The sequence below is a fragment of the Sceloporus occidentalis genome, unplaced genomic scaffold (assembly GCF_023333645.1).
Source record: "Sceloporus occidentalis isolate IW3139 unplaced genomic scaffold, rSceOcc1.0.p SCAF_1, whole genome shotgun sequence".
Lineage (NCBI taxonomy): Eukaryota > Metazoa > Chordata > Lepidosauria > Squamata > Phrynosomatidae > Sceloporus > Sceloporus occidentalis.
In genome coordinates, this window is record NW_028316981.1 from 210,615,505 (window position 1) to 210,632,966 (window position 17,462).

General features: G+C 43.5%; 1 protein-coding gene across 1 annotated transcript in view; it reads right to left on the reverse strand.

Moving 5' to 3' along the window:
- PAX5 (paired box 5) overlaps window positions 1-15,517 on the reverse strand; it is a 271,976-nt gene extending 256,459 nt beyond the window's left edge. Inside the window, exons 1-3 of the mRNA XM_089488734.1 lie at window positions 15,373-15,517; window positions 6,181-6,346; window positions 58-255 (exon numbers count right to left, since the gene is read on the reverse strand). Coding sequence (XP_089344860.1) covers window positions 58-255; window positions 6,181-6,346; window positions 15,373-15,415 — 407 coding nt within the window. The 5' untranslated portion in view covers window positions 15,416-15,517. The remainder of the gene's footprint in view (window positions 1-57; window positions 256-6,180; window positions 6,347-15,372) is intronic.
- Window positions 15,518-17,462: the final 1,945 nt, after the last annotated feature.

The following is a 17,462-nucleotide window of genomic DNA, read 5'->3' on the forward strand; positions in this document are numbered from 1 at the left end:
TATAGTAGCAAACATTGCCCCCAAGCATCTCTGTTTTACTGGCCGAGAGATCCTTACCTGTTAATGGAGCTAACGCTGGGCACCGTATCATTATCACATACTCGCTCAGCGAGAAGCCTGTCCCTGATTTCCCAGGCAAACATGGTGGGGTTTTGGCGTTTGTACTCTGCAATTTTTTCTACTACTTTGGGTGTGGCAACCTTTGGTTTTGAGCCCCCAATAACTCCAGGCTTAATGCTCCCAGTCTCGTAATACCTAAGACGAAATTTCAGAACAGGGAAAACAAAAATTACAAACTGCTCACAAAAATTCATTTTCGCTTAACATGATCAATAGGTATCAGAATCATACAATGCAAGTTCAGCTAGTCCCCCTCACTGACAGCAAGGGTAGCTGGCTTAAGGGGTTTTAATATTGGTTTTAATAGTTGTATTGTACTTGTATTGTTTGTTTTGATATGCAGTTGATATTGTATTGTTTTATCCTGTTGTTCACCGCCCTGATCATGGGAAGGGCGGTATACAAATAAAATTTTTATTATTTATTATTTATACAGACTCACAGAAAATTGCAAGGCGTCAAAAACGTACCAAATAAATCACAGACTTCAGCTAAATTCCCAATGAAGTAAAACAAAAACACGTTTTAAAATACTGTTGTTTTCAAATTGCACTCGGGTGAAGCCCTAATTCTTTTCGAAATCTTCTACTGTATATTAATACACCATAATGTATATGTGTTGTCCCTCGTGGAAACAAGGCAATCAAAATGATGTAAGCCTAACAGGCAAACGAGAATTTAAAAATTAACCGAAAATGCGTGTAATTAATCAGTGGTAGCAAAAATCATTTTTAAAAATGAATATACACATTTTTATTTTTATTGTCGTGGTTCTTACATTGATAAGAAATTAGGCTCACTACAGCTCTTCACTGCAGCAGTAATGTAATATTATATTTTTTTAAAGTCCAGTCAAAACAAATGTATCAGTTGTAATTAATTTTCCATTATTTGTTCACTTCTAATTGTGAATTGCAAAATGCAAAAAATAATAATTTTAATAGCTAATATTTTCAGGGCAGGGAGAGAAAGAACCAATTATTCCCTTGCTTTCGAACTAGTATTTTTACCAATGGATTATCAATCAGCTGTGCTTACAGACCATTATTTTCTGCAAGGAATTACAATTGCAAAGTAATTCTGTAAGGAATTACAAAACTGCAACCAGAATCTATCGAGCAATTTATTTTTGCACATAGGCACCAATACAATGAATGAGGTTACATTAGAATAATATCTAGCAGCACTCACCATTTGAGTCAGCTATTATAAACTATACCAGAGACTGAGTCTCTGAATTTGTATGTGTGGCATGGCAACAAACCAGTAGCAGTTCAACAGAGAGAGACAACAAAATTCCAGTTATCTGTATATACAGTATTGCTATATACCATCATTTTACTAAAGCAAAAACCCTTCCATCAAGTACTGTCACTGTCCTATGCTGTCAGTCTTTCTTCCTCCTTTACAGTTAACTCACACATCCATGTATTATTAAAATGGCATAAATGTATAGCTTCTTTCCCATGTGAGCAGGTCACAACTGAATTTTGGACACAGCTTCAGTGTCCGTAATATTCGCTTTTTAAAAACACTCTGAAATCTCTGTCTGGGTATTTTCTTTCTCTGGACTGTTTGTTGTCCTGACCTTACAAGCTACTTAGATTGCAAGACACTTAGATTCTGGGACCATTAAACTGAAGTTGGATTTTGCTGATGATTTCAACAGAATATAGTTAAGGATTTTTAAATAAATTGTTTGCCATTGGCCTCTGGCTTTTTGAGAAATATGAATGATGAAACTAGGGTTTGTTATATCTTAGCTCCTCCGGTCCCACATTGCATTATATAGAATGTAACCTAACTATAATGTTTACTGATATAGAAAATGACTATAATAAAATACTTAATGCATACTTATATAACAAAAGCATGCATATGACCAATTAAATTACCTAGTGGAAGGAATTTCCTCTCTTAATTAACTGTGTTTCAAGTCAGCTTAGTTAAAATGAAAAAATTTTGTTCACACCATCATATTCCAAGCACAGATATGAAAACTGGATCAGATTCGTGCCTTAACTGGACTAACAAAGTCCATATAAATAATGTATTTCACCACTACTAACCAGTCACTGTATGTGGAGGATTTATTTTATTGCTTAAGACTATTTAGCCATCATTTTCCCCCCCACCTATCCCTCAAAGTGATACACAATTTTTAAAACATTTCATTTTTAAGGAGAAATTTTATTCAGCGTATTTCTTTATATTCTCTGACCTCCAATAACTGATAGGAATACTGTGTTTACTGACATTTTCGGTGCTGTGCAACCCAAGAGTTGTTCAGGAGCGCTTAGCATTTATATAGTGCTTTTGAGGTTTCAGTGCATGTCACATGCCTTCTTATGTTGCATTTCTTACAAGCTCTAAGATGGGCCAGTGTTGTTACCGTATTGCAAAATAAGGGTGGGGGGGTTGAGAAAGAACAGCTTGCCCAACAACACAAATTGAAATCAATGGAGAACTGAAATATAATCCAGGGTCCTGAGGGTTAATAGTCCATTGTCAAGGTCAGTTCCCTATGCTACCTAATTCTGTAAGATGGTAGGAGCTAAGTGATTGGGAGAGCATTAAATATTGCTTCCAGTAGGTTAGAATGTCATCTTTTTTAAAATGTAGGTAAACAGGATTCTATATCAAATTGATCCTCGGTCCTCTTATATCCCAACAGAGTAAGTGGATCTGAGTCCAAGGGCCTGGGATTATCGAACAATCCAAAAAAAAATGATGTGCTTATTATTTTTCCTAAAATAGTGGTAGAAATGTTTCCAAACTTGCACCAGAGCGTGCAACTAACCGTTTTCTTTGTGCTATGAACAGCCAGCATAAAGCGAGTGGTCCTCATTTATAATTTAACATACTTCCAAGGAGACTACTGTTCCCAGAATGCAATGTCCAATCTTGAACAGAAAATGGTCAATTCAGGCCCAGAGTCAGGGCACTCAATTGATAACCGCTCTCAGTCTATAACTCATGTTACATTGCCAACACAGACTTGCTGAATGCTATTTCCACAAGTGCCATCAGATACACATTCATAGCTAAAGGAGCCTGGTATCCAACTACTACATAAAGAATCAAATTTGCTAACGGGTTGTTGTTGTTGTTTTTTTGCGTTTGAATTGTTTGCAGTTGTTATTTCTTTGATGTTACCGTTTAACTTTAAGCAATTCTGGTCTCGAAATTTAGGACCAAGTTTGTTTTTATGTGATTTCTCTTACATTTACCTTATGTTAATTTAATTTTAATGTTTTGCTTGCTATATTTTTGGACACACACAGAGAGAGAGAGAAAGAGAGAGAGAGAGCATGCACTCCAATTACAGTGACATTTTACCAACTGTAATTATTAGTTACGAAAATAATGAGCTATGAAATTCCAATTTATTGTTGACAACTTAAATGACAAAGCTCTGGAACTCAATTCTTAGCTCCGTGGCAATGCAAATACATCTAGTGACAAATCTATTCAGACAAAAAAAGTAACGTCCTTAGATGTTTTCTCTCTGATAGGTAAATGCGTTGGCGGTTTATGAGTTTACTCTTCGGAGGGGCTGCGAAGAGGGAAGGAAAGAGAAAGTGGTGGGTTGTCACAAAACTGACTCTTAGTATGAATACACAACAGGATTTAGCTACAGTTCCAGATATAAAAGTACTAATGGCTAATTGTGCCATCATAAATAAAGTATGGGAAATTACTAATCGTACAACCCTAATGGTATTGATATTTATGACAGTTTGTTTTACTGTCTACATCTTTTAGGAAGTACCAAACGTATTAGAACTTCAAGATTTCAGTCCTGGGGCCGAGAATATTAAAATCATCTGACCACCTCCAGAGTAAATGGATATATAGGAACTGGGGTTGGCTAACTTGTTCTCCACACATAACAGGATAAAACCAGGAGCAAGTCAATTGAATACAATTACATCAAATGTCTACAATCCTGCTTTTGGCTCTCATGATTTCACAACCACACACAGGAGAGGAAGAGGAAGCCGATTCACAAACACAACTCACGACGAAGAACAATTAGATTCACCGAGGATATGTTTATATTTTTAATATAAATGGCGTAAGGTTTGTATCCATAGCCAACTAACTTTATGTAGCATGATTCCCAAACAAAAAGAAATGGTAATTTTATCAAAATTAACCATGTTGCTTCTGTTCTAAATTAGTATGAAATTGCACGGCATCTAAGGACACTTTCTATAGTCAAAACTAGCTACTGTTCTTGACAATAATAGCATTGTGGACAGTTTTGAAAAGCCAGCTGGCCTACAGGAGACGTAGTACTAGCAGTCAGGTTTTAAATATTTATATCCTCTTTAAATTTGTGGCACAAATGTAACAGTTCTATCCCACCAGCATTTAACTAAGGAATAAATCCTACTGTGTCCAATGGGATTTACTTCCAAGCAAAACCTTAATCTTTTCGAAGTTATGATCAAAAGAGAGCCAAGGGGCGAAAAATGGCCTATTCAGATTTTGTCCAAAGATTCTTCTGGAGCAGGGCAAGGAGAGGTAAGAAAGATGCCCAAGACGCCTTAAAAACAAATAGACTTATTATGGCGTAACCTTTCTGTATGAGAGGGAAAGCTGTCGTGAATACAGTGGAAAGCAGGTTAACACACTCTGTTTTTACAATAGCTAATGGCTGCCAGTTGTCATACTATTACTTCAGGATGTAATGTACAATTGGACTTACTTCAAGGGTATGAGTGCATCGTGTTTAGGACTATTAAGTAGGATATAATATTGCAAGTTTTTTTTTTCCAGTTTAAGTAAACTGATCACATATGTAGTACGTAGTCCTAAACATGATGCACTCATAACCGTTCCATACCTTTGAAGTAAGTCAAATTGTGCATGATATTCTGAAGTAATAGAAATTGTCCTCTTCGTTGTTTATAGCAATGTTTGGCTTTTTCGCTCTTGCTAGATTGATTATTGCATCTCTGCTGCAGACGGATACACTCAAAGCCCCAAAAATATGTTCATTTATCATTGCCCCACTCCTAATTTTCTACTTGCAAATTAATTTCATCACATTAACAAAACATTCTTTCAATGGATTTTGCAAACATCAGAAGAAACACTATGGTCAGAGTTAAGTATGCTTACGTTCATTGATTTTAGTGGTCTTAAATATGGCTAAACCAGTTCTTTTGAGCGCAACTGTGCAATGACTATTGTAACGGTGAAGTCGAAGGCTTTCATGGCCGGCATCCATAATTTTTTGTGGGTTTTTCGGGCTATGTTGCCATGTTCTAGAAGAGTTTATTCCTGGTGTTTCTCTGAAGATGCCAGTCACAGATGCTGGCGAAACGTCAGGCATAAACTCTTCTAGAACATGGCCACATAGCCCAAAAAACCCTCAAAAAACTATAGTATTGTAACTACGAAAGCAGAATATTTCTCAGGCTCACTTAGGAATAGGTGCCACTGAACTGAATTGAACTTATCCCTGAGCGGGATCGCACTTTTAGAAACCAAAAGGCTTCCTTTCATTTAATAGTTTTATTTTTCTTGGTATTCCAGAACACTTATGGATTTGTCAGTATAACTCTATAGAAAGTACAGTGGGCCCTTCCTATACACAGATATTTTATACACGGATTCAAGCATCCACAGTTTGAAACTGTTCAAAAAAAAAGTATACATTTCAAGTATCAAACTTTGATTTTCCATTTTTTATAAGGGACACCATTTTGCTATGCCATTATTTTTAATGGGACTTGAGCATCCACAGATTTTGTTATCCACGGGGGATCTTGGAACCAAACCCCGGCGTATAACAAGGGGCCACTGTATATAATATACATCACTAAAAGTCATGGGGTTCTTACGTTTGTTTCGAATGTGCATATTTAGCAAGCATTCGAGGAGGCAAAATCTTGCCAGTGGATTTGCTTCAGCCAGGGAGCCCTATTATCCCAAAAACTCTGCCCTCGCCATTTGCAGAACTGTTCCTCATATAAGAGACAAACAGCATTGAAAACATTTTGTCTTTGAGAATCAAATCGATTCGCCGATGTGTTTTTATGTTTTTACCTGCCGAGGATTTTGCTGACGCAGCCATGGCTGACCCGTAGTTGCCTGGAAATGTCGCAGGGCCTGACGCCTTGGTGGGCGAGTTCCACAATCCTTTGGCGGACTACGTCCGGGAGCGGCCGGCCGTTCACAAAAACACCCCCTAACTGGTTCACTCCTCCATGTCCTGAAACATATGGGGAGAAACACAAACAAAAAACAAAAAACAAAAAACAAGCAGAGAAAGAAAATACATCTTTGTGACTGTTTAGGAGAGGCTCTCCCTCCACCCTTCAGCAATGACTGAGCAACTAACTTCTAGACAAGAGTGTCTGCATTTTGACAATGCTGGCTATGGTTTATTTGCTCAGAGGGGGAGAAACAATGTTATTTACCGAGATCTAATTTGACACTGATAGCAATTTTACACTTGTGTAACTCTAATTACTTCAATAATTACCCAGGATTACGTGGCATGAGAATCGGGCCTTTGGTTTTTTTTTGGGGGGGGGGAGCCCATCTCTCAAAAGTTATTTTTAGGCCAGCTCCAAAATCATCTCATCATGAATGAGAGCTATGGAGTAGATATAAAGCTTCACATCTTTAGCGCCCTAACTTTTAAGGACCATTAAAATTTTGGGAATATAGCAAAGTCTAATAGTATTCAGAAGTTAAGGGATATTTTTTTCCCCCAACTACAAAGTGCACTCTTCACCACTAGAAGATTAAAAGGAAGGGTCTAAAGAAGACTAGATAATAAACTTGGCTGTATGCTCAGTGTCAGTTTTATTTACATTTTATAATAATTCAATAAAGATCATTTTGGGAAGGACTTGCATTCATGTAAACATGTTGAGGATCAGCGTTATCCTAATTTATCTGGAAGACAATGACGAAACACTTTATTCTAAGACCAAATCTCACAGCTCTGATCTGGTCAAGAATTCAGTTGTTCTTCCAAAATCACCATTTACTTATAAACGTTTTTCACAAACATTTGTTATGATAGAGAGAGGCAGGTTAATGGGTGTGGAAACGTGGAGTACAGTACTTTCTAGTCTGTATGGCCTGCAAAATGTTAAAAGGCCTGGCTCAGCCAGACTCGCTACCCTGTTCTTACTATATGAGTACATTTCACTCTTCTCCTTTAGCAAGGTAAAACACCCGCCTGGGTTGAATTAGTTGCCACTAGAGGAATAGTGGCCAACTGGTTAAAACCAAGGAGCACAAAAATCTAATGCCGTGGGACTGAGAAAATATAATTAACCCCAAAATTGCTCATCGCGTAAACCACTTAAAACAGAGATGGTGGCGATGTGGGAAACAAATAACTGCAACAACCAGCAACAAAAAGCAAGAGCCTAACATTTCTGTTCACATTGGGCTTGAACTGCACAGAAGGAGCTGACAAGCCAAAGTGTCTCTATATCAAATTAGCCGCTACATATACGAACCATTTTTTAAATTTAATTCCAATGCTTTTGCCATGGATAAGTTGCTGTCAGGCTTGGCACATGTCTCCCAAAACTGTTGGAACTCACATCAAAGCGCTTAAACCACTTGACACTTTGAGTCATCAGCAAAGAGTAGCCTCTCCCTGAAGTCCCTTGTTATTTTAACTGTGGAGAGTACTTTTTCTTTCTTTCAGCTGACTAGCAGGAACTAAAAGAGGTTTTGCTCTGGAAAAAACCAAGGGGCTTTTTGTTTGTTTCAGTGCTGCCTTCATTTTGAGCTTTAAACTGTTTCCTGGACCAGGGGATGGATGGGTGGATGAAGTGTTTGTAATGAGAGATGTGTTGAAGAAACAGAGTAATTGTACGACTGTTTTACGCATCCCCAACACGTTTGGGTTTTTTGTGTTGTGTGTGTTACTAGAATCTGTTAGGTATATAACGGCAAACCTTCCCAGGTAACAAATTACTTTGCAAAGTCGAAGTTAGGCAAAGAGACGGTATACTTTTAGATCTTGATATGTAATCTCTATTGGTTTTTTTAAGAAACTAGTAAATGTTGCAGCAAGCAGAAAGGGGGTCTGGTTTATCTGTTCCCTTGGCTGTTCAAATATCCCTCCTTTAGAAGTTATGCAGCCTAGAGTCCCAGTGTCCTGGCTGAGACTGATGGACTCTTCAATACAAAGGAAACCAGGCTGAACTTAACAAAAACTGGAGCAGTTAAGCAAGGGCAAAGACGGAACCACTGTAGCCATCGGAAGGCAACAAAAGTCCTAGCAGTAGGTGATGACTGTCCTTAATGTAATGTAACTAATATGTAAGATTGGTTGATATGAGAAGGAAAAGGAAACAGGGACATAACTTGTAAGCAGCAGGGGGAATTCCTCACCTCTTGGTGTTTGAAGAACACTAAAAGGCTAAGGAACTCTTTAATTCTAACCACAATGCCCATGATCTCCTGGTGTGCAGAAGAGCAACAACTGTAATCCTACACACAAGCTTTCACCAACCCAGAAGTGCATGGGTCCAAAGCACAAGGAAACAGTGGGTCCCTGTGCCATCTTTGTAAGAAGCTGAGAGGTTGGAAGTGAGCATCTCTTCTCACCTGAAGCAGAGCTTTTTGGATTTGTATGGCGCTTTTACTTGGTGAGCCAACATTTATGTAAATCCCATCGATTACATGGGTCTGCTCTAGGTGGGACTACCAATAGCAGCACTCCAACGAAGAAGAGAAATGCCTTCAGGGTGAGATGGAGGATGGGAATGCAAACCAAGGAAGGCAAGAGTAGGCTAGTGGCCAGTCTAGTGAGTAAGCCAGCCAGTGCTTTGGGAAAGGTCAATGGCATGCACCCACACTCCTTATAAACACACGAGTGGACACACAGAGATAGACAGACAGATAGATTCCCAGAAAGGTTAAGTCTTTACTTTGCAACAGCCTGGTTTTACCTTCCCAACCAGAGAAGTTTCTTCCCACTCCATTCCCATGTTGGCTGGAGAAAATGCCAAGAAAGAGCACCTTCTCCTATTGTGGTGGAAGGGTGCCCTCTTGTCCTGGGGACCTGGCTCTGCCCCTTACTCTGTAATGTTATAAGTGTCTCTAGTGGGCAATGAAAGGGGGCTTAAAGGGTTTATGCCCTTCATTTTCCCAGCTGGAGACATTCATGGGAGCGAAAGGGAAGGAATTGGTGCAAAATGGGAAGGAAATGATGATCCATCCGTGGACATGCCTTTTTTGGTACCAGGCAGAAAGTGATGGGAGGGAAAGGGAACATAACTAGTTCAAAAGGGAAAGAGAATGATGCTCCATGTCTTTTCTAGTATCAGACAGACTAGTTTAGGGGATGATGATGATGATGATGGGAAATATGGGGGGGGGGGGGGAGAGATCTGGCCTTCCTTGCTTCAAGGACCAGCCAGAGACCCACACAGAAAGAGAGAGACACACCAACCTCACTTGGTCCAGGAAGGTCGGAGTCCAATGCTGCTCCTTCTGGCATCCCAAGAGGGAAAGGGCCTTATCCCCGGGGGCGGGGAAGGAGAGATGCTCAGCCCCACAGAGAGGGGAAAGGGACTTTTACAGGGGGCTTAGGAAGGCTAGAAGAGCAGAGTTGTCCTGCAGAAACTGGGGGTGGGAGGGGAGGGTTGCGTCTGCGCGGGTTTGCTGCTTCGTCTGGATCGTAGCTATTTGCTCAGCTCTCTCTTTTCCGACAAAAGTCGGGCCGTTTCACCGAAGGAGGAGAAACAGGCTGTTGTTTGTGATGTTTCCGCACTAGGGGAAATAACCCGGTTTGAGACCACTTGAACTGCCAGGGCTCAAGGCTATGGAATCCTGGGACGTGTCGTTTTGTTGCTGCACCAAAGGCAGCTCAAGCGGTCTCAAACCGGATTTATTTCTCCAGTGCGGACGCAGCCTAATATATCAATGCATGGGGAGGGGGGGGAATAAACCATTGGTAACGTTGCTGGTCTCATTACTATATGAAGTAGCTCCAATGCAATGGGATCGAGAGAAAATTGGAACTCCATATGTATATGTATATATGTATATGTACATAGACATACAAATAAAAACGATCAGCCTTTCTGGAAGCTTATTCTCTCTGTGGAGGGAAATGTTTTCAATCCTTGTATCCACAGGAGAGGGAAAGAGTAAGCAACTATTGCCTGGTTCCTATTGGTACTTCCAAGGAGAATGGGTCTCTTTCACTTGGTGAGTCAATACCTCTATAAATCCCATTGCGTACTAAGGTCCAGAAACACACTGCAGAAATAATCCAGTTTGAGACCTCTTGAACTGCCCTGGCTCAGTGATAGGGAATCATGGGAACTGTAGTTTATTGTGGCACCGGACAGAGAAGGCTAAATAAACGTCTCCCAAAACTACAGTCCCCAGAATTCCCTAGCATTGAGCCAGGGCAGTTAAAGCGGTCTCGAACTGGATTGTTTCTGCGGTGTGTTTTGTACCAATGTCAACTCTAGTTGGGCTCCCAATAGGATTTAAGCCTATCTAATGAAGAAGAAAACGTGTGGCCAGTCTTGAAGCAAATACATGTCTAATACAGTCTGTTTGGATGCGATTGTCGCCTTTTCTTTTAATAATAATAATAATAATAATAATAAAGGAGCCAGGAGACCTTTGAAACTCATGTGTCTCTTCTCATTGCATAGTCCATGAGATTTCTTTCTGACAGCTCCCTGAATTTAAATTTATTTGTCCTTCTCTGGTCCAGTCTGTCCTGTCATTCCGATCCTATTGAAATCCGATCCCAACGAAAATGGGCCTCTTTTACATGGTGAGCCAACCACTTATGTAAATCCCATCAATTACACGGGTCTACTCTACACCAGTAGGACTCCAATGAAGAAGAGAAACACCCATCTGAAAACTTATCATCAGTCTTATGTTATCAACTTGATCCGGAATTCGTCTCCAAAACCTTCTCTGATGTTTTAACCACCAGAGCTTTAAAATAAAACAGAAAGAGGGCCCTTCTTTTGGGTTAAGACTGAATCATTTCTTCTGGCAGTTATCCAGTCTTTAAAAATATACAATATATTGGGGGGGGGGGGAATACAAAAATACAAAAGGTCACGAATAGGGGGCATTTGTAAACACTGGACCCATTGAGATTTGGGGTGTGAGTATTCCTATTTTAGAGGTGAGGAAGCTGAGAGCATGAATTGCCAAAGGGCTAAGATCTCCAAAACCAATATATATATTGAGGGGAGTTCAGGTTTTGGAGATCTTAGCCCTTTGGCAATTCATGCTCTCAGCTTCCTCACCTCTAAAATAGGAATACTCACACCCCAAATAAATAAAAATGTGTGTGTGTGTGTGTGTGTGTGTGTGTGTGTATATATATATATATAATGAATGGTTGACATTAGACTCAAGCGGCCAAAGAAGAAGCAACAAGAATAAAACTTTGGGGAAAGAAACGGTCACCACAAGAAAAAGTTTTTTTCTTTCCGTTTGGTGGATGGAAAGGAGATCCGACAGAGACTTTTCTGCTAAATCTCATCCTTGGAAGAATTTTTCTTTTCTCCTCCAAATCTTCCCAGCTCTGTCTTGCTGAATCAGATCATTTCAAGCTAAACTGGAGGGTGCCAAATGTGCGTTTAAAAAACCCGACTATTGACGGGTTTCGCCTCTACAGAAAACGCCTACGGATGAATCACAAGTAAAGATGGAAACGGATGGAAAAGTAGAGACGGAGAGGGAGGCAGATACTCTTTCTGGCTTTCGTCCCACCTGCAAAGATCTCCTTTCCCTCGGACCAAAAGATGCTGCTACCCGGAGGATAGAGAAAGGTTTTCTTTTGGCTGTGTTGAAGTTTGGGGCGGCAAAGGAGAAAAACGTGCATGTCTTTTTGCCTTCTAAAGGCATCTGAGGAAGTAGACTTAAAAGTCTAGGAAAGCTCATGCTGCCAACATCTTTCTTTCAGTCAGTCTCAAAGGTGTTACAAGATCTCCCTACATACTGATTCTGCAGACTAACAGGGCTATATCTTTTAATAATAATAATAATAATAATAATAATAATAATAATAATAATAATATACATCTGAGGAAGTATACCCAAGTCCAGGAAAGCTCATCCTGCCAACTTCTTCCTTTCAGTCAGTCTCAAAGGTGCTACAAGATCTCTCTACGTATTGACTGGGGACTGTGTTTAAAAACAAGAGACTCCATACTTCTCTTATTTGTACCGGCCTTATTCTGAGATGGTCAGCTGAAAAACCATCACCTTGCTTCGGGGTGAATTTTAGAAGCGAAGGTTACTGCCTGATTTAGAAAGCTAGTCTTGGGTGGGAAATGGACTCAGTTGATAAGAGGGGTTCAAACGGATGGTGGGCGCCTCTTGCCACACAAAACGTGCCCCCCTCTACCCATCAAATATTGCTATTAATGTACACTAAAGAAGAGTCAGGCCACTTTCCCTCCCCTTGGCTTGACACTTCGGAAGCCAAGGCCAAGGAACTGCCCTCCGTCCCCTGGCACAGATTTGTCTGCTCTTTGAAAGGAATAGGATGGATGCTTTCGGGTTTGCGGGGTTTATTTCTTTTGCTGTGCGTAAATTCCTGGGGAAGCTATCGATTTGTCACTACTTAGGTTAATGGAGGAAGCCCCTGGTCGTCCCCCTGGCAGCTTCCACAGACAGGGATTCTCGCTTCGGATTCTCACAAAGGAGACTCCAGGAGTGGCAGGAGAGAGAAGAACAGTCATCATTTGGAAAGATGCTTTGCAGGTACACACTTCAGCCGCTGGAGATCTGAACTCGAATGTTCTCTCTCCCTAGTTCTTTCTCTCACAAACACACACACAAACACACAGAGGGGATTTTAGCCCATCATTTCCAGCCAGTTTGATCCTAGGGAGGTTGCCATCCCACCCGCCGAGGAGTATGCGAATTGGTTGACATGCTTCCTGGGATTTTTAGAGGGGTTTTTCTGCCTCCTGTGTGTGTGTGTGTTTGTGTGTCCAGTGAGGGCTTTGAAGAACTAAAATGGTCAGATTTGAGAGGCTGGGTGGGTGGAAAGAGAGACTAGCTGAGTCACGTGGAGCTTTGGTTTTGGAAAAAGAAAAGCCGCCTTGGCTAAAAGGGCTGCGGCGCATAAGGGAAATGCGATTAGTTCTACCCTGCGTTTCCTTGAAATCTCTGGATCTAATCCGGCGTTTAACTCACCGTGAGAGGAGATGTCATTTCGCTTAACATTGGTGCTAATGGATAAATCTCCCCCAGCCCTCTCAAGCACAGCCAATCTCAAGCAAACATCTTACACACAGGAGCTGGGGACTTAAACAGCCAGCCCCCCCCCCCCAACATCCCAGGCCCCTTTTTGGAGGGGACAGGCTCACTCACTCAGCCTTTTAGATATTGCAACAGTTTTGCCTGGAGAGGGAAATTAAGACTGATCTTTAAAACCTCACTTCTAAAACGCAAGTCAAGGGAACACAGCGTTTCACAGGTTTGGTTTGGTTTGGTTGGGTTGGGTTGTTTTTTTTTTAAGCAAGCTTTGCGTTTTGTATAATTTCCGAAATCCTTCCTAGGGCTCTCTCTTTAGCTGGATGGTGGTTGTATTTATTTCTCTCCAAGACCTCAGCTATATATTTGCAGGTTAAAGGAGTGGGATACAAAGTCGGGTAAAGGCACCCAGAACTTGGTAAGAAGACCGAGAAGGGGGAAATGTATGTATATACAGGTATACGGCGGCAGAGATGCACAAAGGCTATGGCTGGATGGAAGAGACGAACAAGAAAGCCATGGGAATGAAAGAGAAGCAAGAAGGCAAATGGAGGGAAAGGCTCCTGAAGATGGGTCTGAGTTGTTCTGCAACAGTGGATCTGAGATCGGACCCGACTTCCCTGGGACTAAACAGAACAGGGATGCTTTCAATGCTAGGAGCGCCTTTTTAAACTCATGCCCTGGATATGCGATCCCTCTCTCTGCAAAAGTGCGTTTGAGAGGACTAAGGCCTCCCTGGGACTAAAAAGATGAGGGCTGCCTGTAATGTTAAGAACTCCTTTTTTAAAACCCAGGCCCTGCATTCCCTTTCCTTTTTCTAACTGTGGTGCAAAAGTGGATCTGAGAGGAGTGCGGCCTCCCTGGGACTAAACAGAACCAGAGATGCCTAAAATGCTAGGGGCGCCTTTTTAAACTCATGCCCCAATCCAGATTCATGTGCCTTGTGTTGCTCCAAGCCTTCAGGTTTCTCCAGCAGCCTTTTAAAAATATTTCTGTTATTAGGAGGAGGGGAATATTATTCAATATAGACACCACCGCGTGGAAGTTGAGTCCCCCAGGATGGAGCTGAGTCCCTCCTTCTTGCCACTGAAATCACTCAGGCTTCCTTGCCTTTGTACAAGGGCTATCCCTGCCTCTGCAAACTCTGGCCCCAGCTTCGCTTTCGGGATTTGGGCTCCCCAAACTGGCAAAAGGGGGGCAAGGAGGCCGGCAGGGAACGGCTGGCCCCTCGCTCTTTCTCCTCCCAGGGTTACTGCAAAAAGAGGCACGGTGCCGCTCAGGTTGCATCCACGCTGCAGGATTCATCCGGTTCGACCCCGCTTTAACTGCCATTAAGGCTCAAGGCTCTGGAATTCTGGGGGTTGTAGTTTACAGGGGCACCAGAGCGGAGCCTGGGTGAAATCAGTGGGGAGAAGAGTGGACTGAACGGACTGCTCCTTTCCCACCCTTAACTTACACTGGGTTGTATTTAATAATATTTAATAATATTGTCCCCCTCCTCCTAATACTGCTACTACTACTACTACTAATAATAATAATAATAATAGAATATACCCTGTAATAGTAATAGAAATAGCGAAGTTCTGGTGACCCAACAAACTACAACCCCCCCAGAATTCCACAGCATTGAGCCATTGCGGGGATTGTATATTGTATATGCCTAGACGGGCGGTTAAAGTGGGGTCGAACCGGATCATTTCTGCAATGTGGATGCGCGAGATGGGTAAGTCTCCCTAGCGATGTCCCAAAAGGCATCTCCTCCAAAATAGTCTTCCGTCCCTCCCTCTTTCCTCCTTCCCTTCCCTTCCTTCCTTCCCTCCTTCTTTCCTTTCTTTCAATCTTTCCTCCTTCCCTTTCCTGCTTCTTTCCTTCCTTCCCTCCTTCCCTAGAGCTCCCCAGTCCAAGAAGCCCAAACTCGGGCAGGTTTCGTGAGCCAAAGGTGCAGCGGAGGGCCCTTCCACGCCTGTTTGTTGGGGGGGGGGGGGAGAAACCCAGTCCTCCGCCTCTACTTACTATGCATCGCTGCGAACGGGTCGTGCTTACAGTGTATTTCCATCTGGGCGGCCGATCCACGCGAGACCGAGGCGGCGGCGGCTTTTCCTTGGCAGAGCTCTTCGAGCTCCCTGGGATGACCTTCTTCTTTCTTTCTTTCTTTCTTTCTTTCTTTTCTTCCCAACCAACCCCCCCTCCCCCGCTTCCCCCCCTTTCCCTGGTTTATTTCTAAGCGGACCAGGTGTTGTTGCTTGTCGGAAAGGTTCGCTCAGTTTTGTTTTTGCAAAAAGGCCGATCAATCACTCAATCAGACGGAAAAGGCAAAGCTCGGGCTCCAAGGCACCCGCGGCGATCCTCCGGAGGGGAAAGTTATTCCTGGCCCCACGGAAGGGGCTCCCCTCGGGGCTGGGACGGAGCCCCCCACGGACACGGAGCCCCTCCAGCCCCCTTCCCGGTTCCCAGGCCTCTCTCGCTCTCTCGCTCTCTCAATCGCTCTCTCAATCCCTGGATTTGGCCACGGCGGGCTCTTCTTACTGCGCCCAGCTCCGGGAAGGAAAAGCCATGACTGGACCGGGTCCCACAGAAGAGGCGATGGGGGGCGGCGGCGGAGGGCAAGAGGTGCTCCGAAGGCAGATATTCCAAAGCTTTAGCCACGGGGGCTACTTCGCAAGGGGCATCCTCCTTCCTTTCTTTTCCTTTCCTTTCTTCCTTGGAAAAGAAGGCTACTTTGCAAGGGGCATCCTCCTTCCTTCCTTCCTTTCCTTTCCTTTCCTTTCTTCCTGGGCAAGGAAAGCTACTTCTCAAGGCGCATCGTTCTTCTTTCCTTTCCTTTCCTTTCCTTTCCTTCCTTTCCTCCTTGGAGAAGAAGCCTACTTCGCAAGGCGCATCCTCCTTCCTTCCTTCTTTCTTTCCTTTCCTTTCCTTCCTTGGAGAAGAAGCCTACTTCGCAAGGCGCATCCTCCTTCCTTCCTTCTTTCTTTCCTTTCCTTTCCTTCCTTGGAGAAGGAGGCTACTTCTCAAGGTGCATCTTCCTTCCTTCCTTCCTTTTTTTCTTTCCTTTCCTTTCTTCCTTGGCGAAGGAGGCTCCGAGGGGCGAGAGGAAGGGGCCTTTTGTCTCAGCGTCCAGGGGGTCGATCCCCTTCGGTTCCGCGGTGGTCTCTTCCCCCTCCAAGCCCAGCTGGAGGGGACCAAAAGGCTGGGATGGGGTTAAGGAGCGGCTTCTCTCTCTCAAGGAGGAAGAGGACAGGTGTCCCAAATCCGGAGTCCAGGACGGGCAGGAGAGAGAGAGAAAGAGAGAGCCCCGCTCGCCTCTTCAGAGCCCAGCTGGAGGAAGAGGAAGAGGAGGAAGAGGAGGAGGAAGAAGAAGTTGGCGGGAAGTTGCGCTTGGAGAGGAGCCAAAGGCGACGGCGGAGGCGAGGAAGAGGAGGAGGAGGAGGAAGAGGAGGAGGAGGAAGGAGCAGCGGCGGCGGCAGCGCGAGCCTGCCAGCGGCATCCCCGCCGCGCGCCACAGAGAGAGAGAGAGAGAGAGAGAGAGAGAGAGAGAGAGAGAGAGGAGGCGGGCGGGAGAGGCGTGTTTTGCTCGTGGTGCGCAACACGCTCCCCTCCCCCCTCCCCCTCCGCCCCACGCGCCCCCTCAAAGTTTCCCGCGCTCCTCCGTGGGTCTGTGGGGGCCTCAGGCTGCAGGGAGAGCTCCCTTCATGACGAGAGAGAGAGAGAGAGAGAGACTGAGTGACTGTGTGTGAGGAGAGAGAGAGAGACAGAGAGACAGAGAAAGCTCGACTCTGGGGGAATGTGAAAGAGAGCGTGGCTCTGTGTTTGTGTGTGTGTGTGAAAGAGAGAGGGGGAGCGCGTGTCCGACTCTGTCTGTGTGTGTCTATGTCTGTGGGAGAGAGGAGGGGAAGGGAAGGGAGAGAGCCTGACTGTGTGTGCCTCTGTGAGTGTGAGAGAATGGCTCTGTGTGTGAGAGAGAGAGAGAGAGAGAGAGAACGACTCTGTGTGTGTGTGAGAGAGAGAGAGAGACCTTGACTCCGTGTGTGTGTGTAAAAGAGAGCGAGCAAGGCAGACTGACTCTGTGTGTTTGTGTAAAGAGAGAGAGAGCTTGACTGTGTGTG